This window comes from Mustela erminea, chromosome 11 (assembly GCF_009829155.1).
Source record: "Mustela erminea isolate mMusErm1 chromosome 11, mMusErm1.Pri, whole genome shotgun sequence".
Lineage (NCBI taxonomy): Eukaryota > Metazoa > Chordata > Mammalia > Carnivora > Mustelidae > Mustela > Mustela erminea.
In genome coordinates, this window is record NC_045624.1 from 93076909 (window position 1) to 93103325 (window position 26417).

At 62.0% G+C, this 26417-nt stretch overlaps 2 protein-coding genes across 7 annotated transcripts in view; one reads left to right on the forward strand and one right to left on the reverse strand.

Moving 5' to 3' along the window:
* Nucleotides 1-12621: 12621 nt before the first annotated feature.
* Nucleotides 12622-22421, forward strand: YKT6 (YKT6 v-SNARE homolog). Its single transcript, XM_032305413.1, has 7 exons — nucleotides 12622-12876; nucleotides 15046-15128; nucleotides 16664-16764; nucleotides 17594-17698; nucleotides 17960-18025; nucleotides 20203-20304; nucleotides 20827-22421. The coding sequence occupies exons 1-7, from the start codon at nucleotides 12773-12775 to the stop codon at nucleotides 20860-20862; spliced, it is 597 nt and encodes a 198-aa protein (XP_032161304.1). The 5' UTR covers nucleotides 12622-12772; the 3' UTR covers nucleotides 20863-22421.
* A 3206-nt stretch (nucleotides 22422-25627) lies between these two features.
* Nucleotides 25628-26417, reverse strand: part of CAMK2B (calcium/calmodulin dependent protein kinase II beta) — a 77321-nt gene continuing 76531 nt past the window's right edge. For all 6 annotated transcript variants that reach the window (XM_032305407.1, XM_032305410.1, XM_032305404.1 and 3 more), the window contains 2 exons: nucleotides 26112-26346; nucleotides 25628-25836 (listed from right to left, as the gene is read on the reverse strand). In XM_032305407.1, the coding sequence (XP_032161298.1) occupies nucleotides 26114-26346 (233 nt within the window). In that variant the 3' untranslated portion in view covers nucleotides 25628-25836; nucleotides 26112-26113. The remainder of the gene's footprint in view (nucleotides 25837-26111; nucleotides 26347-26417) is intronic.

Below are 26417 nucleotides of genomic sequence, written 5' to 3' on the forward strand. Positions count from 1 at the left end.
GCTCCTCTAACAGCCAGCTGTTGCTTGTTCCATCGGACTTCTGCTTTACAGCCACTCGCAGCAGTTCTCCGGAGTGTGTCTACGGGCACCGTGCCCCCAGGTGAGCCTGGGGGCTGCAGGGGCCAGAGATGGGGCAGGGGTGGGGGAGGCCGGCGCTGCCCCCTGCATGCCTGCCTCGATGCGTGTGCCAGACCGAGCATCCCCCTGCAGGCTCCGGGCCGGGCCCTCTGCAGGCTGGGGGAGCCCGTCTGTGGGTAAATGATGGCAAGGTGACCGGCCCTGTGTGCAGATCCTGCGTCCTCTGGAAAAGACTGTGTCATGGGGGTGGGGGCATGCATGCCTTCCCTCACCGGGATGCTGGCAGGACCATCTGGAACTTCTGTTCGTCGGGGAAGCGTGGCGATTCCGGAAGGGGCGCACGTGATGTGGCACGAGGCTCCCACCCTGCTCGGGCCTTGAGCTCCCCGAGGAGGTGTGCTGGGGGCCCTTTACATGGGGGGACTGAGGTCTGGAGGGCTCTGCAGGCTGGGGAAGGCCTCCCTGCTGGAGCCGGGGAAGCAGGCTGGAGACTGAGGCCTGGGAGCCGCCTCAGCAGCGGGGCAGGGCTGGAAGGAGAAGGCCGCCGTGGGATGTGCGGACGGGGATCCTTCAGCCCCAGACTCCAGGCTCAGGTCGGTTCTGGGGCAGTACCGCGCTTTAATTTTCTCTGGGACAAAGCAGAGGTCTGCTGGGCCTCCCAGGCAGGAAGCACGGACACCTGGCTGTCGCCCCCGCCCTGTAGGGCAGTCAGTGACCCTCCTGGGCAGGCTGGCAGCACTGCAGCTGGAGGGAGGGACCCCCCCCCCCTTCCTGGACGGCAGTGTCAGAAGCACCCAGAGTCTTGGGACATCTCAGACCGCACCCACCTCGGGAGCTCCCGGTTCCCTGAGAGTCCCTGGCTGACCTACCTCTGGCCACACCTCCGAGAAGTCTCCACGCCCATCCTACCAGACACACGCTGCTCTGACCCCTTTCGCAGACCAGGCAGGCCAGACCAGAGCCACTCGGCCACAGTGGGCCTCACGGGAACTCTTGCGGGGCCACCTCTGGGCCCACTACTTAGGGAAGAACTCACTGCCGGGCCTCTAAATCTGGGTCTGTCCTGCTCTGTCCAGTTCTGTTCCTCTCTGTCCAACTCTGTCCCCCTCTGTCTGGCTCTGTCCCGCTCTGTCTGGCTCTGTCCCGCTTTGGGCCAGTTCTGCAGAAGCACAGGGAAGGCGGCCTGTGCCTCTCTGTCCCAGTCCTGCTGCCACAGGAGTAGATGTGGGCCTGACCAGGTACTGGTCCCCGTGGCCCGCTCCTGCCCCAAGTTGCCCCAGACACTGCTGCCTCCCACAGCTGCTCTGACCAAAGGGCGGGGACACAGGCCAGGTGCTTGTCCTCCGGGCCTCTCCAGCCAGCCCCTGGAGGGGACAGCTGGGCTGCGTGCATCGCCAGTGGCTCCTGGCTGAGGGGCCCCGCGCAGCCTCACCCTACTTCTGCGCTGCTCCTTCCACAGGGCATCGACCCCTGGCAGCTGGAAGGCCTGAATTCTGGGGGCTCTGCTGTACAGAACACAGAACTAAATTTTGTGTCCCCGAATTCACGTCAGAAGCCCTACCCCGCAGCGTGACGGTGAGGAGGCCGGCCTTTCGGAGGCGACGAGGGCTGGATGGGGTCACAAGGGGGGGTCACGAGGTGGGGCCCTGAGAGGAGGACACCAGAGCTCCTGTCTCTCTGCCGCGGAAGGCAGCCGTCCTCACTGGAGCCCGTCCTCACTGGAGCCCGACCCTGTGGGTGCCGACCTAAGCCTCCAGTCTCTGGAGCTGTTAAGAGGCCGGGTTGTTGAAACCCCTCAGTGGATAACATGAGATTCCGGCTCCCCCAGCCAGGACAGGACCCCCCGCCAGCTTTCTTCAGGGAAAGTGCTCCCCAGAGCTGCCCTGTGTGCCTGCGGAGCCCCCTCCTTCCTGCCCCCCCGAAGAGTGTGGACCAGCACAGAGGAGGGAGGGAGTCGCGCATGGACGCTTCCAAGGGGGTTCCCGGGGCGGCTCCAGGCCAAAGGACGGCACCTGCTGCGGGGGGCGGGGGTGTGTGCAGGTGGTCCCTGGCTGGGCTGGGGGCTCAGGCAGACGCAGTCCTGCCCCCAGGGGCCAAGAGAGGCACCGGGAAGGCCAGGCCATGAGGATGGGGGGTGACTGCCCGCGAGGGTTGGGAGGTCTACACAGGCACCAGAGCCGCCTGCAAGCTGCGGGGAGCAGAGCCAGGTTCCCTGCGAAGCCACCAGAAGGCTCTGGTCCTGGGAGCCCTAGGTAGAGACAGCCACACTGAATCGTTCGGGTCCCCTTCGGACGCGTGCTCCAGGGCAAACATGGGCATGGGGTGGGGTAGAGGGACGCAGGGTTGGAGCCACACCTCAGCTCCTTTGGGGGAACCTGACCCCAGGCCAGTCTCCCCACAACAAGACGCGGGTCTTCTGCCCAGCCCCTTGCCTCCCTGCACGGCCGCGGCCGCCTGGCTCAATGACGCTAGAGGACAGCCCACACGAGGCTGGGATGCGTGGAAAAACCCCAATACTCATGCTGCCTCTCCTGACACCTTTGTATTTTGTTCTTCCCACTTTTTTGCAGGAATTCAATTCTTTAGAATTTGCATGAAAATATCACTTATCTTGATGACCAATGTTTTTGATGCTTCCCTAGCCGCTTGGCCTGGGGCTCCGGAGCCGGCCCTGGCTCCCGGCCTGGGACCAGCAGCCCGTCACCTGGGGGGCACCATGTCCACCGGCTCAGACGGGCAGGGGGAGGACCAGCCCCGAGTCTGCAAACGGGGTCCCCGAGCCAGCTCCATACAGCAGGCCCCAGGACCTGACACTCAAAGTCACCGAGATGCCACCTCCCTTCTTCCCAGGTAGCCTCCTGGGGGCCTCCCTTGAGCAGGATTTCTCATCCAGACTCTGGCCACCCCACCAGCAGATGTGGGACTTGGTTGAGGCCTGGGCCCATCTCGCTGCCCCTGCCTGCAGGCGCCCTGGCTCGGGTAGGTTGTTTTTCCTCCAACATCATCAGCCCCACCGGGAGCAGAACCAGCTCTGTGTTTGTGCTGACCTCGTCAAGTCACAGAAGGAGAAGTGAAGACATGTGAGGAGGAGACCATGCCAAAGGGACCGGATCCCAGCCCTCTCCCCGACCTCCCCAGATCTGCCTGGGTCCTGGCCCGGGGCTGCAGGCATGACCCACACTCCACTCCCCCCGCCCTTGGCACCAGCTCTGTCTCCTTGCTCACTGCCTGGGCACAGGGCTGGCTGTAAAGACATGTGGATTTCTCTTTGTTGTGGAAAAACTATGTTCTCTGCTCCTCACCAGAAGCCATGGTCCTCCTTCTGGAGGGATTCCTGGGAAGAAGTGTGGTGTCTCGAGCCTGTCACAGTTCCTGTTGAGGGCTGCCTCATGGTTCTGCCCCGAGACTCCAGGTCCCCAACCCCCAAGCTGGGGCTCCAAATTCCCCAGACCCCCCAGCCAGCGGTTGCTTGCCAGACCTCTGGAAGCCTGCTTTCCAGGTCACTGGGCCAGAGCCCGAGCAGCAGGAGAAGCCTGGGTCTCCTGGGAAGAAGGGGCCTCCCTGCCGGACAGGTTCTGTGCCCTGGGCTCCCTCCCCCATGAGCCCTCCGGGCTTGTGCACAGAGTCTGATTCTGGGAAGCCCAGGCTCTTCCATGCTGAGCAGACCATAGCCTGCACTTCTGAGGAAGCCCATGAGCAGTGCGTTACCTTTTCCTTCTTGGTGACGTCCATCCTGGCTCTGTCATCCAGCATTCGTGCAGTGGCCCGCTCAGGTGAGCTGGGACCCCTCGGCGTTCCCCGACAGCTTCCAAAGCAGAAAGACCCCAAGCTGAGGAAGGGTCCGAAGGAAGCCTCTGGCCCACCTCGCCGCCGGCTTCTGGCTTGAGCTTCAGGCATAGAGTTTCTTCCTTTTCATTGTTGACCAGCAAGCCGGTGAGGCTTCTCTTCAGGGACGCAGCTGGGACCCTTCCTCACCAAGGCCCGTCTGGCCACTGCTGGAGGCCGGGGGCTAGCCAGAGCCGGTCAGCCTTCTCTCCGGGCTGTGCTGAGCTATGGGGCACGGTGTCCTCTGGAAAGACTCAGCAGAAAGGGTCTGCTCCCCTCCCCTGGTCAGGGACAACTCTTGAGTAGTTAGGTTGTTGGTGACTGTGTCCCCTTCACACCCCAACCTGCTTTCCCCAGGCTCCAGGCCACCCAGCACTTCCTGCTCTAACCAGGTGTGGAGTGGGGAGTCCCCCCACAGGGCCTTCTGTGCTCCCCGACAGGGCCTGCGCTGCCATGGCAACCAGGAGCAGGGCCCCTGCGCTGGCGGCCTCCGGCCTCTGCAGGGCTGACCATCCTGTCATTAGAGCTGCCATGCAGAAAACTGGGCTGATGGCAAAGGCCTCCATCCCCATCACCATAGTGACGGCCCAATCGCCCTGTCACCACGGACTTCGCCAGCTGTCCAGTTCCCAGGGCAGGGTCATGGGGTTTTCTGAAGTCACGTCCTAAGGAGCAGAGGCCCCTATGAGTGTGGAATCTAGAGGAAAGGGTACTGGTGGCTTGGCACCTGTAAGCTCTGGGCTGCCCTCCCTGCCGACCTGAGCCAGAACGTTGGCCCGCACGCAACAGAGCCCATGGGGCCCTGGGGCCTCAACTCCGGACACGTGCACACCCACTGGCACCCTGGGAACCCGGCGGAGGCCAGGTACTGGATCAGCCATCGGGAGCAAATGGTGGGAGACCAAGGACCATCTCAACCAGAGTCTCTGGCCTCAGCTTCTTAAGTCTAGCATGCTGTGTCCTCACAGCATGTCTCAGTGCTGGCACACGGGGAGCACAGGCCTGGCCAGGGTGTGCTGCAGGGGAGAGTGGGGGAACAGAGCCAAGCAGGGTCGGGACCAAGCCTGGGGTCCAGCAGAGGGAGTGAGAAGCAGTGGCCAGTGAGACTCTCCAGATGTGTGTGCAGTCCCATTTCAAGCCAGTGTCCTCCCGATGGTCATCTGGGCCACACCTCTTCTTCTTCACATGCATGTGTTTCTTCCAGATGATTCCTAGAGGCTGAACTGCCAGATGAAACGCTCTGCACACCCTACACTCAGGCGGGGGAGAGCATAGGCTCCCTCAATGGCTCCAACTCATTAGCCCTCCCCCCGACATCAGGAGCTGGGCTCCATGCCGGCCCATCCTTGAGACTGTAAACCTCGACAGTTTGGGGCTGACCTGTCTGTCGTCTCATTGTCGTTCAAAGCGCTGGGTCCTTTCCAACTGCTCCCTGGTTATTTGCATTTTTCTCTAAGAATGATTTGTTTATACTTTTTTACCATTTTGTTATGGAATCGTCTTTTAATTTTCAATTTGTAGGACGGGTTTGTATGTTCCATTTGTTTGTTTGTTTGTTTTAAGATTTTATTTATTTATATGACAGACAGAGATCACAAGTAGGCAGAGAGAGAGGGGGAAGCAGGCTCCCCATTGAGCATAGCCCGATGCGGGGCTCAATCCCAGGATCCTGGGATCATGACCTGAGCCGAGGGCAGAGGCTTTAACCCACTGAGCCACCCAGGCGCCCTGTATGTTCCATTTGTAATACCTACTAAGCCCTTGTCAAATCCATGTGGTGTCTCTCACAGTCTATCCTAAGCTCAGACTTGATCACTGGGGTCTTCCTCATGCGGACATGTGTCCTTACGAATTTCAGTCTTGGCTTTCTTGTTCTGAGACTTGTGTCTCATTAAGGAAAACGTTTCCCATCCCCAATTGGAAAAATGCTTTCCCACATTGCCTTCTAATATTTTTTTCTTTTTAAAAAAAATTTTTCTGTTCAGCACTTTGGTCCTTCTGCAAGTTGTTTTCATGTGTGGTGTGAGGTAGTGTGTCTATCTGTTGGGTGGGTGATCATTTTTCCACTGATGGGTATTGTTGGTAGCACAGCGCGGGTCCCCCAGTGTTTGGGTTCTTAATCTTAAGGGAATGGCTTGGCTCTGGTCATCTTGCAGGAGTCACCATCGGCTATGAAGTCAGGTCTGGAACCACAGCTAAGCTGACCCTGTCACATAACTGTGGTCCTCTGGGACCAGAGGACAGACTGGCGTCCAGCTCAGAGACCACATCCTGCCTGCTGTCTCGCCATCTGCCTGCGAGGCGGTCAGGAGGCTTTCCCCTAGTCTCCAGTTCTGCGATGTGAGGCTTTCTCCCCGTGCCCTGTGGAGTGTGCCTGCTGTCTGGAGTGAGCTCACAGTGAGCAGAGATGCTGTGATTTTGGGGGGCAGGCAACTGTCCCCTTTTGTTTGGATGCTGTCCTTGGCGGGACACAGGATAAGGGGTGGCCCCTTTGGGTGCTCTTTCTTTGCTATCAGTAACAAATTGTCTGAAGGTAAGCGTGGCTCTAGTACTCTGCCTGGCCTCAGCTCTGCTGGCATGCAGGACGTCTGTCTGTCCATTTTGGGCGACAGGTGGATGGACCTAGGACATCCTGGGGTCCTGTGAGAGAGCCCCAACCATGGACCGCCCAGGGACCTCCATCGTGCACCCATCTGGCAGTCAGTTTGTGGTTATAGTGTGCTGCCAGGGAGCTCCCTCTGTCATCTTGCTGGGCTTGTGCAGAAAGCAGCCGTCTGTCCTTATCTGCCCTCTGTCTCCAGTGCAGAAATGACAACGTGGTTTCTTGCCCCTTGCAGGCATTCCAAATGCTTCCAGAGAGAGCAAAGAGCTCCGCTGGCTAATGATTATACAATCCAGGCCTGTCACTCGAATGTTGCAACCCTGGGACCCACACACGGAAAACAGCCATAGGAGCCCACATGCTGGCCCTTCTCTCTCTGGTCTTTGTCTCTTCTGACCGGCCCCCCTCACTTTAGTAAAACTCCGCTCTGCTTCCCGACCCTTTCCTTCCCTGTCCTGTCCTTCCTCCCTGGGCCAAAGAGCCGGGGCTTCCTTGCCCTCCCAGCTCCGCCGCAGCCACGCACACTGCGAGCTGGCGCGGCCGGAACTTGCTCACAAACAGGACGGGTGTCCCTCCTGCCCCTTCTTTACCACACGCCTCTGCTCTGCGGGAACTCAGCGGGACTCAGCCTCCCGCGCGCAACCCGACGTGCGTTCTGAGAGGCAGTGCGGGAGGCGCCGTCGCGCCGAGCGGCCTCGCTCAGAAACTCGTCCGGGTCCCCGCCCGACCTCTGGGTGAGCAGATGAACGTTCTCCCGGATCCCACACCATCCGTGAGACGCGCCCCCGAGGAAGGCGCGGGCTGCAAGAGGGGCGCCTGTCCTTACACCGCCCGCGCGAGGCACGGAGCCTGCTGCTCGGGGAGCGGGCTGGGGTGCGGGCAGGGCCGAGCGGGCCGGCGGCAGGCGCGCGGTCCAGCGCTGGTCCCCGCGCGGGAGGTCACCACGGCCAGGCGGCTGGATGGACGCGCCGCAGGCCGGAGGGAGCAGGCACAGCGCGGGCCTCTGCTCCCTCGTGCCCGGCGGGCAGACGCCGAGTGGCGCAGGCCCTGGGGCGGCCTCCGGGGGGCATCGCGCCCTCGGCAGAACCTCGGAGCCACCCACTGCCCCGACCCCCGCCGATCCCGCGCCCTCCTCCCGGGGGGCGGGCGGGAGGCAGACGGAGGCGCCACCAGGAGCCGGAGCGGGGCTGGGGGGCCCTCCCGGGCTCCCCGCGCCCCTCCTGGGCTAAGCAGCATCTCCGGCTGGTTCTGCGCGGCTGCGGCTCTTCGCCGGCGGAGGGTTTGCCGGGCGCTCACTCGGCCACACGGCGCGACCCTGCACATCCCGCCGGAAGCCGCCACCACCGCCCGCCCCGGACTTCCGGCGGCCCCGGCGCTTCTCCCGGCGCTAACGCCACCGCGTCCTCCGCTCTGCTCGGATTGGACAGCCCACCGCGGGGGCTGCGTGGATTGGCTGAGCCTCGGGTCACGTGCCAACCTGGAACCCAATTGCTGAAATCTCTGGGTGCCCACGTGCTAGCAGCGGGCTGGGGCAGCTGCGAGGGGGCACTGAGAGTGGGTGACCAGCATCCGGGAGGGCTGGGGCACCCAGTGAGGGTTTCGGGGGAGGAGGTGCTCAGCGGCGGGGAGGGCGGGGGCACTCAGAGGGGAGGTGAGGAGAAGGGGGTGATCAGTGTTGGGGGAGAGTGGGGGCATTCAGAGGGCTGCTCAAGGGGACGGGGAAGGCACGGGAGCCCTCAGCGGTGGGGGCGCTTTAGGCCCAGCTCGGGAGGAGGGCTGGCTGTGAGGCTCAAGGGGGCTGGGGGGTTAGGGAGCAGGCTTGGAGGGAGACCCAGAAGAAAGTGCTAGGGTTCACCAAGGGACTCACATGGGGTCTCTGGAGGGCTAAATGGAAGAGGACTTCGCAGGGGCAGAGGGTGGCTAGAGGGTGGGGTTCACAGGGGTTATGGGGGGGCGGGAGAGGGCCTCAGGGGGGCCCTTGGCAGCATGTGTTGGAGCTTATGGAGCTCAAAGAAGGGGGAGCTCAGCCCCTCTGCTTTTCAGATCCTTCCTGACCACGTCTCCTTTGTGGTAACTCCCATCCTATTTTTTATTACTGGGAGTCCTGGAGACCAGCTGCTGTGGGGCCCAGATTCTGGTCTTGCAGGGCTCTCCCTACCCCTTTGGTCCCCTTCCTTCTCTGCAGACTGTTCTGCTCCTTCCTGTGCAGGGCAGCCCCTCAGAATGTCAAGGCCCCGGCCTTTAGACATGACCTTTGGACATGACCACATGCCCAGCCTGGGCTACACATCCATCCCTAGTGCCTGAGCTGGGGAGGGGTCTCAGGGTACAACTAGAGCTTCTTAGTAGCCCCTAAAAGGGAGGCAGTTCTGAGGGGTCTTTCCCAGCTGACTCACATGCCCCTGGTCTTCCCTGGCTGTGGTCCCTTCCTGGCCAGTGCTGGCCTCCACGTGAACCTTCTCGTAGTATGCCCCCTCCTCTCCTGCTCCAACTTCTCCTGTTCCATCCGGGCTGGTGGTGGCCTGGGGAATCTGTGGGGAGGGTTGTGGTAGTGAGCAGTGCTCCTGGGGGCCATGGCTGGCTTCTGGCATCGAGTCTGTGCTCCTTAGGCTGGGGAAGTACTAAGAAGGTGACCAGGAGGACACATTCTCTGCCCTCTTCGAGTCCCCAGCTGTGCCTAAGAACCAAGCTGCCGTCAGCAGGAGAGAAGCATGCAAGTTTTACTCAAGCTATTATAGGTGCACGGGAGCCTTCACAAGAGAATGAAGACCCCAAGACGTGACCAGAGCAGGAACGATGGCAAGCACTCTGGTGACAAAGAAACAGCGAAGAGCCGACGTGACAGAGGGTTTGGGCAGGGAGAGGACGTTGCTGGGAGTCATTGCAGGATGGAGTTGTTTGCAAGGATTTCTCTCAGCCTCATTCATCTCCGGTGGCAAGGACGTCTTCCTCCTGCTACCCAGAGCATGCCTTTCATGTGAGGGTTTGATGTGCTGCTTTGAAGGGAAAAAAGGAGGGTCAGAGCGGGCTTCTTGCCCTGCTGTCTGTTGGGTGCCACTGGCTCAAAGCAGTCGGTATGTCTAATCGGTACATGTAGGAGGGAAGGCCCTGGGGCTCCTTGGGAGGCCTGATTACGTCTGTGGTCCCTGGTAGGGCTCCTGTCCTGGGTAGGCTGCTGAGGTCCACGTAACAATCACAGTGAAAACAGCCCTGCTGCCCTGGCCTTGGCTGACTGGACTAGGGGGTAGGGAGGCCAAGGCCATGGCATGGCCAGGTTCCCTCCAGGATCCCCTGGCATGCCCCTCAGCTGCTTTTTTCCAGCTCTGTGGGGGTTCTGCTGTGCACCTCAAAACAGGTCCCTTTATGAGCTGAGAAAGGCCTTGAAGGTGGGTGGGCACCTGCCTGCCCGGCAGGGGTGAACTCACAGAGCTGGGCCACGTGTCGTGACAGCATGGCTCAGGGTCAGCTTGCAAGGGAGCTCTTCCTCTAGGATCTGGTGCACGAGGGAGAATCTGGACTTCAGAGAGCTTGGCCATCCCCAGTCCCACGGGCGCCGCATGCATAACATCAGTGCCTCCTGCCTGTGGTCTTTCCCATACCCACCTCTTTTAAGTCTTACAGAACAGTACGAACCATTCCTGGATACCTGCTTCCCGACTCCTTAGATTAATCGTGTGCGTGCTACGCTTTGCATTACATCATACCCACATCCAAATCCTGCAAAGGCGAGGTGAAAACAGGATGTCCCTTCACCCCTAACTGCTTGTGTGGATTTCCCAGAAACCAAGAATTCTCTTACATAACCACAACACAGTGATTAAAGCCAGGAAATTATAGTAGAGACGATAGTATTTTCCACTCTGCAGACCTCACTCAGCCTGTCTGATCTCTGCTCCCTGCCCGATGCCTTCAACCTGCGATGATCTCGCCTCTTTGTCCTAAATGATACCAATGCAGGGAATCATCAAGGTTTTTACTTGCTGAACATCTACCAAGACTAGTGTTTGGAATATAGCGTCTTACCATTTCAGCAACACACTGAGGGAACAGGTTGTTTCCAGTTTTGCAGGTGAAAGAGAGAGAGAGAGAGAGGTTAGTGCTTTGCTCAAGTGTGTGCTCTGGGGGCTTGCAGCGGGGCTGGGGCTGCATCCAAGCTGGGTGATGGCTGGGTGGTGGAGTCAGAGGTGGGCTTACTTCTCAGAAAGAGGGACAACGAGGCTGGGGAGTTTGCAACCACATAGACCAAGGAGGGGAAGGCGGGCCCAGGCCAGAGAGGATGGGAGAGCCTCCGGGAGTGGAGCTGTGCTGTGTTATGTTGTGGTGTGGACTTGCAATGTCCTTGACCTGAACCTATTTCTGTGTCTCTAAGGTGATGATACAATCTTTCTCTTTTCTCTGAGCGCTGAATGAGGTAGCACATGGGGAGTGCTTGGGGTAAGATCAATGGTAAGGTATCCATTAGTACGTGGCAAGTGAACACATTTTTTTTTTTTTTAAGATTTTTATTTATTTGACAGACAGAGATCACAAAGGCAGGCAAAGAGAGAGGGGGAAGCAGGCTCCCCACTGAGCAGAGAGCCCGATGCGGGGCTCCATCCCAGCACCGAGACCATGACCTGAGCCGAAGGCAGAGGCTTAACCCACTGAGCCCCCCAGGTGCCCCGACAAGTGAACACATTTAAATGTATTCTGAGCAAGAACTGTCCTCCTTGTCCCTTTGAATAATGTTCAGTGGCAAAGGAGAAAAGGGGCTCTGGGATTTTCTCCAGCAACGGCTGTCGCCTGCCCCTTATAGGACAACAGTGTCCACACAGCATCTTGGGATCGGGCTGGCCTGCTGGTGCTGGTGAGCCTGTGTCTGTGGGCGACTGGCCTGGCAGTGGCCGGTGTCTGTGATTTATGTTTTGCACCCGAACGGAGGGGATGTGGAAAAGTCCTCTCCACGCTCCGCACTTGAAAATACCCAGGAAGAGGGCTGGTGAGGGGCAGGCGGGGGGGACCTTCCTTCAGACATGTAAACATTTTTCTCCAAACCCCTGCTCCTCCGGGCACGTTTGCCCATGTCTGGAGACGTTCTTGGTCGCCGGATGGGGAATGGAGTGCTCCCGGCAAATAGAGGGTATGAGGCCGGAGGCGCTCCTTACCCCTCGTGGGATGGCCCCTAACAATCGGGTACCAGCCCCCATCATCCCACCGGAACATGACCCCTGAGAGTGCTGTGTGGGGTGGTGCGACGGCTCCCCGCAGGCGCCGGCTGCTTCCAGCGGGGAGGCTGTGCAAGCCTCTGAAGTTCCGAGGGCCGAGGTCCCTCGGTGTGGCCGGTGAGACGCCCATTCCGGAACACCGTTCAGTAAACACGAAGTGGGCAGGACGTGGAACTCTTAGGGGACGTGCTCCGTTCGTCCCCGGCCATCGGCAACGGGTTATTTCAACGTCTCCGGACGAACTAGGCTTCTTCAAGTCTCTGCGCACCAGGCGGCTCCCGGAGCGCGGCGCGGACCCTCCGCCGTCGGTGCTGCCGCGCTCGTGCCGCAGCCGCCTACGTTCGTACCCGCACGGGCAGTGGCCGGCCCGGGAAGCCCCCGCAGGCCGGGCCCAGGGGTCCTGGGTGCACAGGGACGGCCCCCACCAGGGCAGTGGTGAGAGCCAGCGCGGGCGAGCGGCCTTCACGTCCCTGCAAGAGCCTGCAGAGGGCCGTCCCTGCGCTTCGCTGTGGGGAGCTCACGAAGGACAGCCCGGCCCCGTAACTCAGCCCTCCGAGGGCTCCCCGAGCGCCAGCCTGCAGTGCGGCTCTGCGTGTTCCCGGGAGCTGCTCCGCGCAGTCCCGGAGGGAGGGGGGAGGGTGAGGATGGGAGGACTCGGGACCCTCCAACAGGGAGGGGGCGGCCTGGGTAGGGACCCAGGGGGGAAGGAGGAGGCCCCGGTGGGGACGACTGCGAGCCGTAAGAGGGAGGGGCGGCCCCAGCCAGGATAGGGCGGCGGGGCCGGGCTTACGCACACGCACCTGCGCCGCGACGTCTTTTCCCCGCCCCTCCCAGCCCACCCCCTTCGTATTTCCGGCCGCTCCTTTCTGCATCCGGGGCACGAGAAAACCCTCCGTTGGCTCTTGGGCGGTGCCTCGACCAGAACCGGAAGTCGGCCTCGGGCCAGGCAGGGAAGCCGGCGTCCGACCCGTCAGCAACCTGCGGTGGTCCCCAGGGGCGGTGGCTGCGCTGCTCCCTGCGAGGCGGTCCCGCGGGCGGGCGGGCTGCCCGAAGGCGCGGCACCATGAAGCTGTACAGCCTCAGCGTCCTGTACAAAGGCGAGCACAAGGTGGTGCTGCTCAAAGCCGCGTACGACGTGTCCTCCTTCAGCTTCTTCCAGAGGTCCAGGTGGGTGGGCCCGGGCGGCGAGGCCCGGGGGCTCGTGGGAGGCCCGCGGGGTGGGGGCGGGCCCCGGGGGGCGGGGGAGCGTCGGGGTGGTCGGGGGAGGCCCGGCGTCGGACTGCGGGGGGCGGGGGGCGGGCGGGGGTTTCGCCCTCCCGCCCTGGAGCGCTGCGCTGGCTCCCTGCTCGGTGTGCGGAGCGGACCTGCGGGGAACCCTCGTCCTTTGGCCCGAGGAAGGCTGACGCTGCTCTGGACGGCGTTTTCGTGCTCGGTGTCTCCCACGTTCCCGTCGTACCACCCCGGGGGCTTGGAGGGAAGCGCGGACCGCCCAGGTCCGCCCGCGGCGGTGGTGAGCTGGCAGGTGGCGGCCCGGGAGCGTGTGTTGTCAACCTGCGCCTCCTTCCCCGAGATTCTGACCCCGGCGTCCGCGAGCCAGTGTATGTCCTCCGATGGGGTTTTCCCTGTAGCTGGGTCGGAGGCGCTGGCGCGCCTCGTTTTATGGGGGAAGTCGTGCGGCCGCGATGCAGACCCTGACTCCCGTGCTTTTCCCGGTTGAGTTTGGCGGTGCGAGGGCCGCGTGCTGAGGGTTTGCAGGCGCGGGACCTGCGGGCTTGCGGGAAGCTGTGTGTGAGGAAGGCATTGGGCGCTGGGCCCGCTGCTGGGAGGTGCGGGGCGCCTGGGCGCCGCCCCGGGGGTACCCCGCAGGTCTGAGTCCGGGACGCTGCCCTCCGGCTCCGTCCTCACTGCTTCTGGGCAGCAGTTCTCTTGCTCTTTTTGTCAGAGAGGGGGATGCGGGGGGCCCGACGGGCGGCTCCATCCCAGGCTTCCGGGATCATGACCTGCGCCGAAGGCAGGCGTGTCCCCCACGGGGCCCCCCAGGCGCCCCTGGGAAGCAGTTCTTGATCAGTGTCGTGCTGGCGGTATGGAAAACCGTTTCTGTTGTCGTTCCGTGGAAGCGGTTGGTTCTTCGGGAGCTTCAGGAGGTCTTCTGCAGATTTGCTGCTTTCTCTCTCACGCCCTCTGCTCCGTTCTGGCCGCTCTTCCTCTGGGCTGTCCATGTGTCCCGAAGGTGCTGGGCAGTTGCAGCGTGAGACCTTCGCCTCACTGCTCCGGGATACCCCTGCCAGCTCCAGACCACGGGCGCCAGGTGCACTCAGAACCCGGCTGTGCCCCCACTGGCGCCTCTTACCGCTGCAGCAGTCCAGGCTTCTCGCCTCCATTCTTCTGCCTCGTGGCGGCCGGACCCTGAGCTCCAAACCTGCAGATGGGTCCCCAGCTTTTCTCGCTGCTTGTTTGTGAGCTCCTGCCAGGGATGTAAACCCCTGTGTCTGGGCGCGGCTGTGCTGGGACTCCGCCTCCGCTCCGTTTTACTGCGGGGCCTGCCTCACCCGGAGGCTCTCTCCGTGGGGTGAGTTTGAGCACATCACGCTCTCAGGGTGACGCTGGGCCCCAGCTGTTGTGCTAAGTGCTGTGTTCCCCTCGCTGCGAACTTGGGTTTTGTGAGTGGGGCGTGGGGCAGGGTGTGCGGGGCCCATAGCTCCCGACCGGACGGACACTGCGCGGCTGGAGGTCTCCTCTCTTCAGCGAGGGGGGCTGCCGCAGAGTCTTGAGAGCCCCCGTTCCTCCGGTCGAGCTGTCGTCACTTGTGGCGCTTCCATTCTGCCATCTCTCTGCTGGGCCACGAGTGTCCTCTTCTCTCTCAGCCTTTGCACAAGTCACCTCCTCTTCCTTCTTGGCCGAGCGGTGGCCTCTCAGCATCCCGGGGACGGGGTGCCAGGATGAGCCAGCGTGGCCGCGCCTGTGCCCCACTGTGGCCCGCTCTCACGGTGGACGCTTGTCCCAGCGCAGTGTCGCGAGCGCGGGGCCGGCCCTGGATGTGCGTGCTGGCTTCCGCTTCTCCGTGCTCTGGCCACAGCGCTACCTCGACGAGTAAAGCCCGTAGGAATCCCCATGAGGCTCGAAGCGGGTTGTCCTGGTCAGCGAGGTAGCAGACAGGTGTGGCTTGAAGAGCTGCGAGGGTTTGTGGCTAAACGGTGTCTCTTGTTAGTCCCTGAGGTCGGGAGGGAAAGGAATGAGACCCAGAAGCAGCGGCCCCTTGGTGTCTGTGCTCAGAGGTCACCTTCCATGCTGCTGGGGACGGGGATGGGGAGAGGTAACGTGTGTTCTGTTCCTTAGCGTTCAGGAATTCATGACCTTCACGAGTCAGCTGATCGTGGAGCGCTCGGCGAAAGGCAGCAGAGCTTCTGTCAAAGAACAAGGTAGGAGGACCTGCTGCCTGGTGCCTGCGCCGCGCCTGTCCCTTCCCGCCTCGGGCAGCCCGGGGCCCCCTCACAGGCGTGCCCCACGCCGGGGCTGCCAGGACCGCACTCCTCTCAGGCCTCCTGCTTCTGCTCATGCTTGCTCCTGCCGTCAGCGGCCTCCCCATGTGCTTCTCCTTCCACCTGTGGCGGGCGCTTTGCAAACCAGGCTTCCCTGCCATCACACTGGGAGTGCGTCCTCTGCCCCCCAAGTTTTGGACCAGGAGTCCAGAAACTCGTTGTTTTCCTCTTGGCTGTCGTTCACGTCTTCGTAATTCAGGTTTTCTGTAAGAATCGTGAGGCTTTTCTTGGAGAAGCGTTTGTGACACAGACGACTCAAAAGGGCAGCTGTGTCACATAGATCGTGGGAAGCTCACTCTGCAGAGACCGAGGCCACGGCCCTGAAGGCCACATGTCAGTGATGAGATGTGTGTTACACCCCGGGGGGAGTGGGGGTCCCCTGTGCATGCTCTGCGCAGCCTCCCTGTCCTCCCCAGGAGATGGGACCGTGAACACGGACGTGTAGTGGGTCACTCCGGGCGGGTCTGCCTCCCGGCGGCTGGCTGAGAGCCGTGTCCTCCAGCATGCGCCCGGCCGCTCCAGTCTGGGGTGTGCACTCCCACAGCACGCTGGCCCCTTGCTTACTGGAGATGTAGGCAGAGCCCAGACAGTGGCGGCGCCAGTCTTGTCCTCCTCAGCCTTGCCCTCATGTACCGCTGCCCTCCTCCGACTCCAGAGCTCACGGCCTCTCCCTCTCCTCTCTGTTCTGCATGGTTGGCAGCAGCTGTTCTGTGCGAGCGTCATCAGGACGGGGAGGTTCTCCTTTGTCAGCTGTGACCCTTCCGTACCTCTTCCCCTGGGGGTGTAGTCAGCTGTGACCTGTCTGAAGAGTTTTGAAAGTGAGAAAAATTCATACCAGGGATGGGACCTGTTTCCCGAGGTGCTTGTACAGACGGAACCTTCGGATAATTTGATGATGATCTCAGGCTGGCAGGGCCAGGTTTTTTGTAGATGGACCTTTTGTCCCCTCCTCTTGCATCTCCTCTCCCCCACTTCCCCCTCCACCCCATCACAGGAGCAGACCTGATGCCCCGAGAGCTGATTTCCTGATGTGGGGCTGCTCTCGGGACTTTTAAGCAGCTGGAGGCTGCTGGTCTTACCCAGGGTCTCCAGCTCGGGGCCAGGCCAGAGCATCTGCAAGCGGGCCAGCGCTGGGGCTCCAGAATGTAGCAGAAAGGCACCTGGGACTGCTTCCCCTCGGTTGCTTTCTGCGCCCACGGTGGCTCCTTTAGAGCCTGCTTGGCCCGCCAGGCCTCTGGACACCTACTTGTACTCAGGTGGTATTGGGCCATGCTGGTGCCCGTGCTCCCTCCTGTGCTGTTCTGCGTGAGTCTGACTGAGCCACCAGGCAAGGGCTCAGCATTGTGACACTTTCACGATTGCTGAAGATGTCCCAAGTCCTCACGTCATCCCGTGCACATCTAACTTCTCCTTAGAATACCTGTGCCACGTCTATGTACGAAACGACAATCTCGCAGGAGTGGTCATCGCTGACAGCGAGTATCCATCCCGGGTGGCCTTTACCTTGCTGGAGAAGGTGAGTTTGCGGTGTGTCCGGGCTGGCCTGGGACGGGCAACGGTGGACGGTGCCCGAGGTAGAAGGGACGGAGTTATGTGTCCAGAATTAACCCATTTTCAGCGTTTCTTCTTGCTCTAAACCGAGAGATGGCCAGGCATCCCTTCCCAGTGTCCTTTTCTGGCACTGGTTTCTGCCAGTGTCTGGGCTTGTGGCCCTGGTGGCACTGCGACCTGGCCACTCTATAGCAGCATTGCAGTCTCCTTCTGGGCTGGGGCCTGAGGTCGGCTGTGGCTGTACCTTCAGCCGTGGCCACTGCTCTGGCCGCTCTAAGGGCTGCTGCCTTCCCCACTGGCGACTGTTTACTCCCAGCCACGGCCGATTCTGCACTCTGTCCTGTGACCACCCCGGGCTGCTCCTTTCCCCCATGTGGGTGTCGCACCACCATGGGGCTCAGTGCTGTGGTGCTCGTCAGAAATATCTTGAGGACGCTGGCCTCTGGCCTCCCTAAGCACCGATACATTCACCAGCACATGAGATGTGCTGATTGCTTAAGTCCGAAGGATCTAGCTCCCTTTTCAAAGAGCTGTTCTGGAAGATGAGAGTGCAGGGACTTTTCCTCTTAGAACTGCGGAACCTGGTAGAAGGGAAAGTCTGTAGGTTAATATTCCGTTGCTCTTGTTTTCTTCCAGGGGAGATCGGGGTGAGGTTGGATACACTTTGTTTTTAATTGCCAGAAATCTTCAAACCTTGAGCCTATATTTGCCCTTGGCCCTGAGCTGTTCTCCTCCTCTCTCGGGCTCCCTGTTCAGGTCCATGTGGCTATGGGATGGGCTCCTTTGTCGTGCAGGTACTGGACGAATTCTCCAAACACGTGGACAGGATAGAGTGGCCAGTCGGATCTCCTGCTAGCATCCAGTACACGGCCCTGGACGACTACCTGAGTCGGTACCAGGTAGGTGGGCAGAAGCCCCCAGGAGCGGGCCTGCAGGTTGTGGCTCTGGGCGATCTCCCAGCAGCCTTGGTGTCGGCGTCCCCATGAAACATACAGGGACCCACTCTGAGACCTAGACCCCGAGCTCACGCGGGCTTTCCCTTCTCTGGGGTGTGCGTGTGCAGCCTGCGGTTTGTGACCTTGGCAAACTGTCTGGCTCCCCGGTTTGAGCTTTGTTTCCGGGTGGTCATTCTACTCCTGATGTTTTTGGCTCTTCCCTAGAACCCGCGAGAAGCCGACCCCATGACTAAAGTGCAGGCCGAGCTGGATGAGACCAAGATCATTCTGGTAAGTGGGGGCGGGGGCGAGCACCCCCTGGAGCCAAGTGTGGGAGCCGCCCAGCGCGCAGTCCAGGCTTGGGTTTGGGGCTTTGGGGGCATCCTCATGCAGATGCTTTGTCGGAAGGGGTGGTTGCCCCCCTCTCCCCGAGTGTCTCAGGCCACCCTGAGTTTGTGCTGCCTGCACCCATCTGGGTTCAACACCACTGTTGTATGAGGACCCCAGCCGGGACCTGCTGTGGCCCTGATGCCTCCCTGCTGCGACGGTCTCTGTTCAGCGGCTCCCTGCCACTGCCTCCCCCCTCCGTTTGTCTCTGAGCTCAGCAGGTGCCTCCTTGCAGGGTGGGGGCTGTGGGGGCAGGAAAAGCCGCCTATGTTCACTAAACACAGACCTGGGGTCCTCAGTCCCGGTCAGAAGGGCAGGAAGCCCGCATCTTGCCTGTGCTCTGCTCGGCTACAACTGCTGCTTCAGCTTCTCTTCTCTCTCTCTCCGTCTCCTCTCCCTCCTCCCCCTCTCTCTCCGTCTACCCCGCCTCTGGCTCTCCCCACTCCATCTCCCCTCCTCCTCACCCTCTCTCTCTGTCTCCCCTCTCTCTGCATCTACCCCCTCTCCAGCTCCACACCACCCCCGTCTTCCCCCTTCTCCCCTCTCCTCCCCCCTCCATCTCCCCCCTTCATTCCCCCTTCATTTCTCCCTCTCTCCGTCTTCCCCTCTCCATCTCCCCTTCTCCTCCCCCCCCCGTCTCCTCCTCTCTCTCTGTCTACTCCTCTCTTCCCTTCTCCCCCGCTCCTCTTCTCCCCCCGTCTCCCCCTCTGTCTCTCCTTCTCTCTCCGTCTGCACCCCATCTCCCCCCCCCTTCTCTCCGTGTCTGTCCTCCTCCCCATCTCTCTCCGTCTCCTCCTCTCTCTCCTCTCCCTGTCTGTCCTCTTCTTCTCTCTCTCCGTCTCTCTTTCCATTTCCTTCTCCTTTTCTGTTTCTTCCTCCCCTCCCCCGCCCCTGTAACCTTGAGCTCTCTTTGGCACTCGCTGTGTCTGTTCTTGCCTTGAGTTTGGTTCTGTGGCTTCTGCCTCATCACTGGTCCCTGGCTTCCCACCTGGCACCAGTGTGTCCGTACAGTAGCCACTGATCTGTGGCTCTTCCACTTACCATCCCCCAGTAGCCCTCAGGAAAGCTCTGGAGTCAGGTGCACACTCCCTGGCACAGTCCCACGGCCCTGGGGCCTTTCTCTTTCCTGCATGGCACCCATGCCAGGGCCCCACATGCAGCCCTCCCGGATGCCACTATGTGGTCATGACTGGCACACACATCTCCCAGCGGGCGTGTGAGCCCTCAGGACTGGGCGCTTGTCCTTACCCACCCCGCTTACAGCATGTGGGACACCCGTGCCCAGGCCCCAGCAAGCCTCGAGTGAGTAGAACTAAAGCCCAGCAGAGGCGCCCAGGAACCGCTGCCGGCTCCGGCCCCGCGACGTGCTCAGTACTGCCTCCTGGGGTCAGACGCCGGCCTGGGCGGGACCCAGGAAGCTGTGTGCTGTGGACACCGTGCACTGAATGACACAGTTTGGGGACTTCGGATTGGGAGTGAGGTGTGAGTGTGTTGAGGTGTCTCCGTGTCTCTTCACGGGCTTCTCTGCATCCTCGCTGAGCTGCAGCCCTGGGCGCCCCTCGGCTGCTCCTGCTCTCCAAGCGGGAACGGCAGCTGTGGCGCGGCGGCCCTGTGTGTCTGCAGAAATGGGCTTGCTGGTGCTGCCCTGTCCGTGCGCATGTCCATCTGGTTCGCTTCTTGTGCCGGCAGCCAGCATCCTGGAACTCTGTAGATGGGGCTGGTCTCGCGCCTTTCTCCCAGGCCCGTTCCTGTCCACGTGCCTCGGTTTGCGCTCCTTGCTCCGAGGAAGCCCGGTGGCCTCGCGGTGCTGCGTGATGTGCGTCCGCGCACGGGCCCTCTGGGGAGCGGGGGTGGGGGGGCAGCGTATTCAGCGGGAGTCCACGTGTGGAAGCGTGGCTGTAAGCACGGTGCTCTGAGCCTGTGCTGGGTCCCCAGGCCAGGCTCTGGGTCCTGCTGGTCGGGGCTTTTGATGCTCACGTGGCGGAAGGAGCCCATGGGAGAAGCACTTCCTGTGGCCAAGCCGGGGGGGCTCGCATCCGCCTGCTGCACCAACGGTGGGGCGCCCATTTGTCTGTGTCTAGCACAACACCATGGAGTCTCTTCTGGAGCGAGGGGAGCGGCTGGACGACTTGGTGTCCAAGTCCGAGGTGCTGGGAACGCAGTCCAAAGCCTTCTACAAGACAGTGAGTGCCAGCCGTGCGTGTGCTTGCTACTGTGCGCGTGCCCGGGGACACTCCGTGGCACAGGGTTGCGGGGGGGGGCGGGCCTGGCAGTAGCACGCGCTCCCTCGGGCGCTGCAGGAACGGGCGCGGGCAGGGGCAGAGGCCAGTCCCAGCTGCTCCTGCTGCCTGCTGCCTGCTGAGCGGTGGGGCCTCCGGGCCTCCCGCAGTGGCCCTTGTGCCTGTTTCCCTGGGACAGAAGTGGTTCGCTGGCGCTGACCACAGTAGGGCTGTGCGTCCACTGGTGCTTTCCTGGGAGCCTGGGAGGAAGGCGGCCAGTGGGGCTCGGGGATCCACCGACCTGCTCTCTCAAAGCATTCTCGCGTGGGGGCAGGTGGCGCTGCGGGACCCGGTGTGACACAGAGTCATGCTCCGTCTGCCGGGGGTTCTCCCAGTCCCCCCAGCCCGCTCCGCGGCCCCTGCCTCGTGGGGTACCCCCCCCGTGGGTCACTTCCACCTCTCCAGCCCCAGTGTGTTTCTGTCCAGGCTCGGAAACAGAACTCGTGCTGTGCGATCATGTGACGGCAGCCCGTGGAGGCCCCCGTGCCAGCCGGCCTGGCCGTTAGCGTCAGAACCGCAGTCCCTGGAGAAGCAGAGCCACCATGGAGAGACCCGCGTGGGGACACATTTTCACTTGGGAGCTCCTGGCAGGAACTGAGGGGTCGTGGAAGGGCCTGGGGCTTGGGAACATTCAAATTTACATGTCCGGTGATTTTTGAAAAGCTCGTTTGAGGCCCCCAATGGCGTGTTCTTGGGCCAGATGAAACCATAAATTCGAATGACTCACATAGATGCTGCAGGGCTTGTCTCTAACCCGGGAAAGCGACCAAGGCGAGACCCTGGGGGAGGTCGGAGCCAGCCTTGTGGGTCCTCAGCCCGCGTGGGGGCTGTGTTTGTGTGCTATGTTCACACTGCAGTAAAGCCGGGGTCACCCCGGCTGCAGGGCTGAAGGGGCAGAGCGACCCCGAGGGCTGGGGCTGAGCAGGCCAAGATCCGTGTTGGGAGGAGCCCGGCCGCACCGACTTCGAGGCTCCTTTGCACTGGGCCTGGGTGGACTGCTCACTGAGGGCGCTGCCCACCCCCGACGTCACACGGAGATGCCTGTGGGCGGTGGGGCAGCGGTGTCTGCCCCGACTTGCAGCTTAGCCTCGCCTGCCCAGGTCACAGGCACCAGTACGGCCTCTCTCCATCCTTGTTCACCCACCTCTTTAGCAGCAAGACCCTCATCGTGACCACCTGGGGCCCACGTGCCTTAGCAAGTGGCCTTTGCTGTGGCCACTGTTCCTAGCCACCAAGGCCAGGTACCAGCCATTCCGAGGATTCCCAGTGCCCCACATGTGACCTGACCCCCAGCCTGGCCCCCACAGGAGCACTGCTAAGAGCCCCCCCACCCACCCACCCAGTGGCACAAGCCCCAGCCCTGAGCCCGTGTCCTTGGGCCTCACTGCCATGTTACAGATCGCCTCCCCACGTCCTGCAATGCTTCCTGAGGAGTGAGCTCATGGTTTGCCCTGGGACCTGGTCCCCGCAGGGTCCCGTCCTCTGGGGTCTTTCCCTGAGCATGCTGATTCTTGGCCTACCCAAGAGGTCCTACTGCCTCTGCACAAAGTGCCAGGCCCAGAATTGGCTTGGACTATAAGGTGACATCTACATGCTTCTGAGGACCCCGACTCCCCACCCCAGCAGGTTCACGCACTGGTTATCGTCCCGCTCTGGGCCCTGTGCTGGTCAAAGGAGTTGGCCAGCCCTGAAGGTAACCCGCCCGAGGTACTCCCTGGAGTGCACAGACCCAGCCTGCTCACTGGTGCCCAGGGGGCTGTGACCTCCCCTTAGGAAGGATGTGGTATCTGACTCCTCCAACTTGGGAGGCTGCTGGGAGGAGCTGGTGTGGAGGCGCGGGTCTGCAGGGAGGACCATGGGGAGGGTGACACAGGCTCACACCTGAGCTGGCATTTCCCCAGCCCCTGTCGTGGTCTCATGTGGAAGCATTTGGCAAAGGGTGTGTTTTGGTAACTGTCGCCTGATTTCTCTGTTCTATTTGAAAGGTTCTTATCTGGATAAACTTGTCTTTTGAAATTCCATAATAGTTTTCTGCTTTGTTCGAGTCTCAGGGACCCCTCCTTACGTGCAGCTGCGGGGTGCAGGGCATCCTGGGGCAGCGCCTGGGTTCCACCTCCAGACCTTTCTAGCAGGAGCCAAGGGAGGGAGCGCTGGAGCAGGGGAACCAGCAGGGGAGCTACACCGCAGCAGCCTGGGCCACACAGATGGAAACTCCTTGGGAGCTAGGGGGTCGGCCCTGCCGACTGGGGGGCGTCACGCCTCCCGGGTCTGCGTGCAGCGGAGGAGTCTCCAGTCCCATCCCAGTTTAGGGAGTGAGCATGCCGGCTGATCGTAAGAAGGTCTGAAGGCTTCACCTGTTTCACTGCTGGCCCCGAGCCTCGCTTTCAGCCTTATTTGTGCCCTTGGAAGTGAGAAGCAGGCTTTGGGTTTCTGGCTGGACCAAGGGCACCAGTTTTTCCTGCCTGGAAGACCTGCTGGAGTATGGGGTTTTTGGAGCTTCGCTCAAAGCTGGTGCCATTTAACAATGACAAGCCGCAGTCTGTCTTGCTGCCCGGCTCAGGCACGGTGACTGCTCCCCCAGTCAAGCGTGTGGGTCCCACCCCACCCCGGCCGGGCTCAGGATCCTTGGGGGTGGGGGGTGGGTAGGGCTGTGTCGCGCACCGGCGAGGAGGCCTGGCCTGGATAGCCGCCTCGGATTACAGCTGATCTGCAAGCGGAGCCCTAGATACTGTGCTGGGCCCGCACCGTTGCCCGCTCTAGCGCCCCGCTCCAGATTCTCCGCACCTGCTCCGGGCTCCTCTGTGCCTTCTGGCATAGCCCACCCTCCCGAGCGCACCAGTGGGGCGCCAAGAAGCCGTAGCCAAGGGCTCCTGTCCTGGTGACCCCTGGGGCACTCCTCGCACCAGAAGCCACCTACACACACGAGCTGGGAGCGTTCAGTATCAAGGCACATGGTGCTGTAGGAAAGCACAAGGCCGGAGGCACAGATAAGCACCTGCAGGGCCCGGGGAGCCAGTGCAGAGGGGAGGCTACCCGTCTTCGCGCGAGGGCTGTGGGCGGCTGTGCAGTCAGGGGTCCTTCAGCCAAGACAGGCCTGTGGTCATGAGGAGGTGCGTTTAGGCAGTCCTGGGGCGACGCGGTCCTGCAGCTGTGAGCTCAGTGCTACATCAGCTGGCACAGGCTAGCGGTGGCCCCAGGTGGCCTAGTGTCCCCATGTTGCAGGGGTGTGGTGGGCAGCTGCTGGGGGACAGGCCAGGGGCGTGGATGACAGGAAGAGCAGGGACTGGATCCTGAGGAAGGGGAAGGAAGGCTCTTGCTCTCCTCCGTCCCCCAGGTTTCTGCTGTGGGCATCCCAGCAGCCACCAACCTCCCGTGATGCACAGCACCGTGACGTCTGTGCAGGCCTGTGTGCTGACAGTCTGCACAGCCCAGCCACACGCACGGGGAATGGACGCACAGACATGGTGGAGGCTGGGTCCCGGCTCTTCCCACACAGAACCGCCGTCTGGCCTCCCTGAGAGGCCACCAAAGAGGCAGGGGCTTCGGGGCGTCCAGGGCCCAAAGAGGGGGCGTACGGCAGTGAGTGCAGCGGCGGCCTGCAGTGGCAGAGGGGCAGTGCGGTGGGGGAGCGGGCTGGGCTGGGGCTTGGAGGGGCCCTGGCATAGAGCCCCCAGCTGCACGTGAAGCCGTTTGTCCTGTTTTTCTTTTATTTGCAGTTTCCCGAGACAGAACAAAATAATGATTTTTTACACTTACAAGGCTCAGAAAGAAAAGACAATGGAACTCAGCAAAAAGAGAGAAGGGGGGGCCGGCCAGCACTGCGGGCAGCTGGCCCTCCGCAGAGCGGCCACACCTCCGACATCTAGCTAGAAGAGCAGGTGTGGCCTGCCCGAGAGGGGTCATGCAAAAGAACTACCCCCGGAAAAATCCCCAATTATCCCAGACAGGCAGCTCCGTGGAGATAACAGGTGAGGGGAGGAGGGGAGGAGGCCCCCGGAGGTGAGGGTGGCCAGGCCACACGCTGTCCACGGTGAGCCTTGCCGCTGCCCGTGGCCCAGGGAGCCTGGCAGATGTTTACCCTGTGTCCATGGGTGGGGACAGCTGTCCTGAGCACAGCCGTGGACGGGCAGGTGAGTGTCCATTCGGAGTGTCTGCTGAGGGACAGTCCCCTTGGAGACCAGCGTCCTGTGTCCCGTTCCCCACTCTGTGCCCCTCCCGTGGCTTGATTTGTGGGGGAAGATAAAGAAAATCCTTGTTGAAAATGTGAATTAAGGGGCAGGTGTTGGAGTGGCAGGGTCCGCAGCTTGGCGATCACAGCCGCTAACCAGCCCACCTGCCGGCTGCCCTGGGCGCACTCTGCTGCCGTCAGACCCCAGTGCCCACCAGCTCGCAGGTGCACATTGCGATGGGCCCAGCCTGTCTTCTCATTCCCGGGTCCCTATCACCCCCACCTCCCCCCTACACACACAGCAGCCTGGAGAGGCCTACTGGGGGGTCCACCGCACCTTGCCCCTCAAGCCCAGGGTAGCCCTCCCTCCCTCGGCTCCGAGCCTAGACTCTGAAAGCGCCCTGTTCACAAACCCCTGCCGCGCCCGCCCCGGCCTGGGAGCGCAGGGTGCCACGCACCGCCTTCTGACCCCTCTCCTCCTCCTGCCTCTGGACCAAGCCTAGGGCCCCTCTGTGGCCGCACCGGCTGGTGAGGGAGGTGGGCGGAGGGGAGCCACCCCAAACAGGAGGGAGGTGCTGTGGGAACCCAAGGGTTCCCCTCCCAACCGGGCTGCCACCAACAGCATCCTCTCAGCCAGACTCTGCCAGTTGGGAAGTCTGTACCTCCCCGGCCCTGGAGGGGCCAGAATGGGAGCCCCGGGCCCACGGGGGCTTCTCAGATGGCTCATCGGGCCCCCGGGGGCCGGCCCGGCCTCTGCACTGCTCATCCATGCTGGGGGCATGAGAGGAAGGGAGGGGAACATCCGTGCTCGGGTCCCCTTGGCCCCAGGTGGCCGACACTCCTGATGGCAGCCATGCACGGCGGGTGGGGGGGGTGGGTATGCAGACCTAACAAACACCGTTCCTCGGCCCGGCCCCTGTGGACAAGGTCACTGCCCCACTGCTCCCCGAGGGGCCAGGAGTGACAGACACATGGAGCGTGGGTGGGGGGTGCCCGGCGGTTCAAGGCCCCGCAGATGCCAGTGGTTTGTACAGCTTTTGCCTTTTTTTCTCCTGTTTCATCCAACATCAAATTTTTTTTTTTTTTTTTTTTTTTTTTTGGTGGTGGTTGTCATCTTGTTGTTAAAAAGAAATCACATCCAGTCTTGGTTTTCTGCAGACACAGGCACCAGGGGAGGAACGAGGCAGACACAAACATGCGACAGGCAGGCCGCGGGAGGGCGGCCGGGCTCCAAACACTGAGTCTGTCCCACGAAGCCGGCCACAGCTCTGAAAGGTGGGGAGGGTGGGGGTCAATGGGGAGGGCGCGGGGGCGGGGGGGCGTCAGCTCTCATCTGTCCCCACCCAGGGAGAAGGGGTGGGCGGGGTGTCAGCGCTCAACTGTTCCCCCACCCAGGGAGGTAAAGGTGGGGGGTCAGCTCTCGTCCGCTCCCCCAGGGAGAAGGGGGAGAAGCAGGGATGGGGTGCTGCCTGCCTATAGTGCGGGGGCGGCTCTGCCCAGCGTCCCCGGCGCACCCCAGGAAAGGGCCTGTGCCAGCACCCACCTTCACTGCAGCGGCGCCACGGGCGCGCCCGAGCAGTGGAAGTGCACGTTCTGCCACTTGCCATCACGGCGGTGCCACACGCGTGTCTCCTCGGACTGGCTGGTGCGGGGCCGGCCCTGTCCGTCGATGTACTGCGTCAGGCGGATGTAGGCGATGCACGCGGCGTCCTCCCCGATGACATGCACGTGCGGGTTCAGGATGGTCGTGTGGATGGGCTTGCTGTTCTTGGCGAGCACTGTGAGCAGAGGCGGGGGCTTGCTGGGCGCCCTGGGGAACCTCTGCCCAGGGAAGAGGGGCAGGGAGGCT

What these genes read in the sequence shown, in the direction of transcription:
- YKT6 (XM_032305413.1), top strand. Translation starts at nt 12,773, where the DNA reads ATGAAGCTGTACAGCCTCAGCGTCCTGTACAAAGGCGAGCACAAGGTG. An exon ending in ACTACCTGAGTCGGTACCAG is followed by an intron (nt 17,699 to 17,959) that starts GTAGGTGGGCAG and finishes GCTCTTCCCTAG; the next exon opens with AACCCGCGAGAAGCCGACCC. An exon ending in CCAAAGCCTTCTACAAGACA is followed by an intron (nt 20,305 to 20,826) that starts GTGAGTGCCAGC and finishes GTTTCTGTCCAG; the next exon opens with GCTCGGAAACAGAACTCGTG.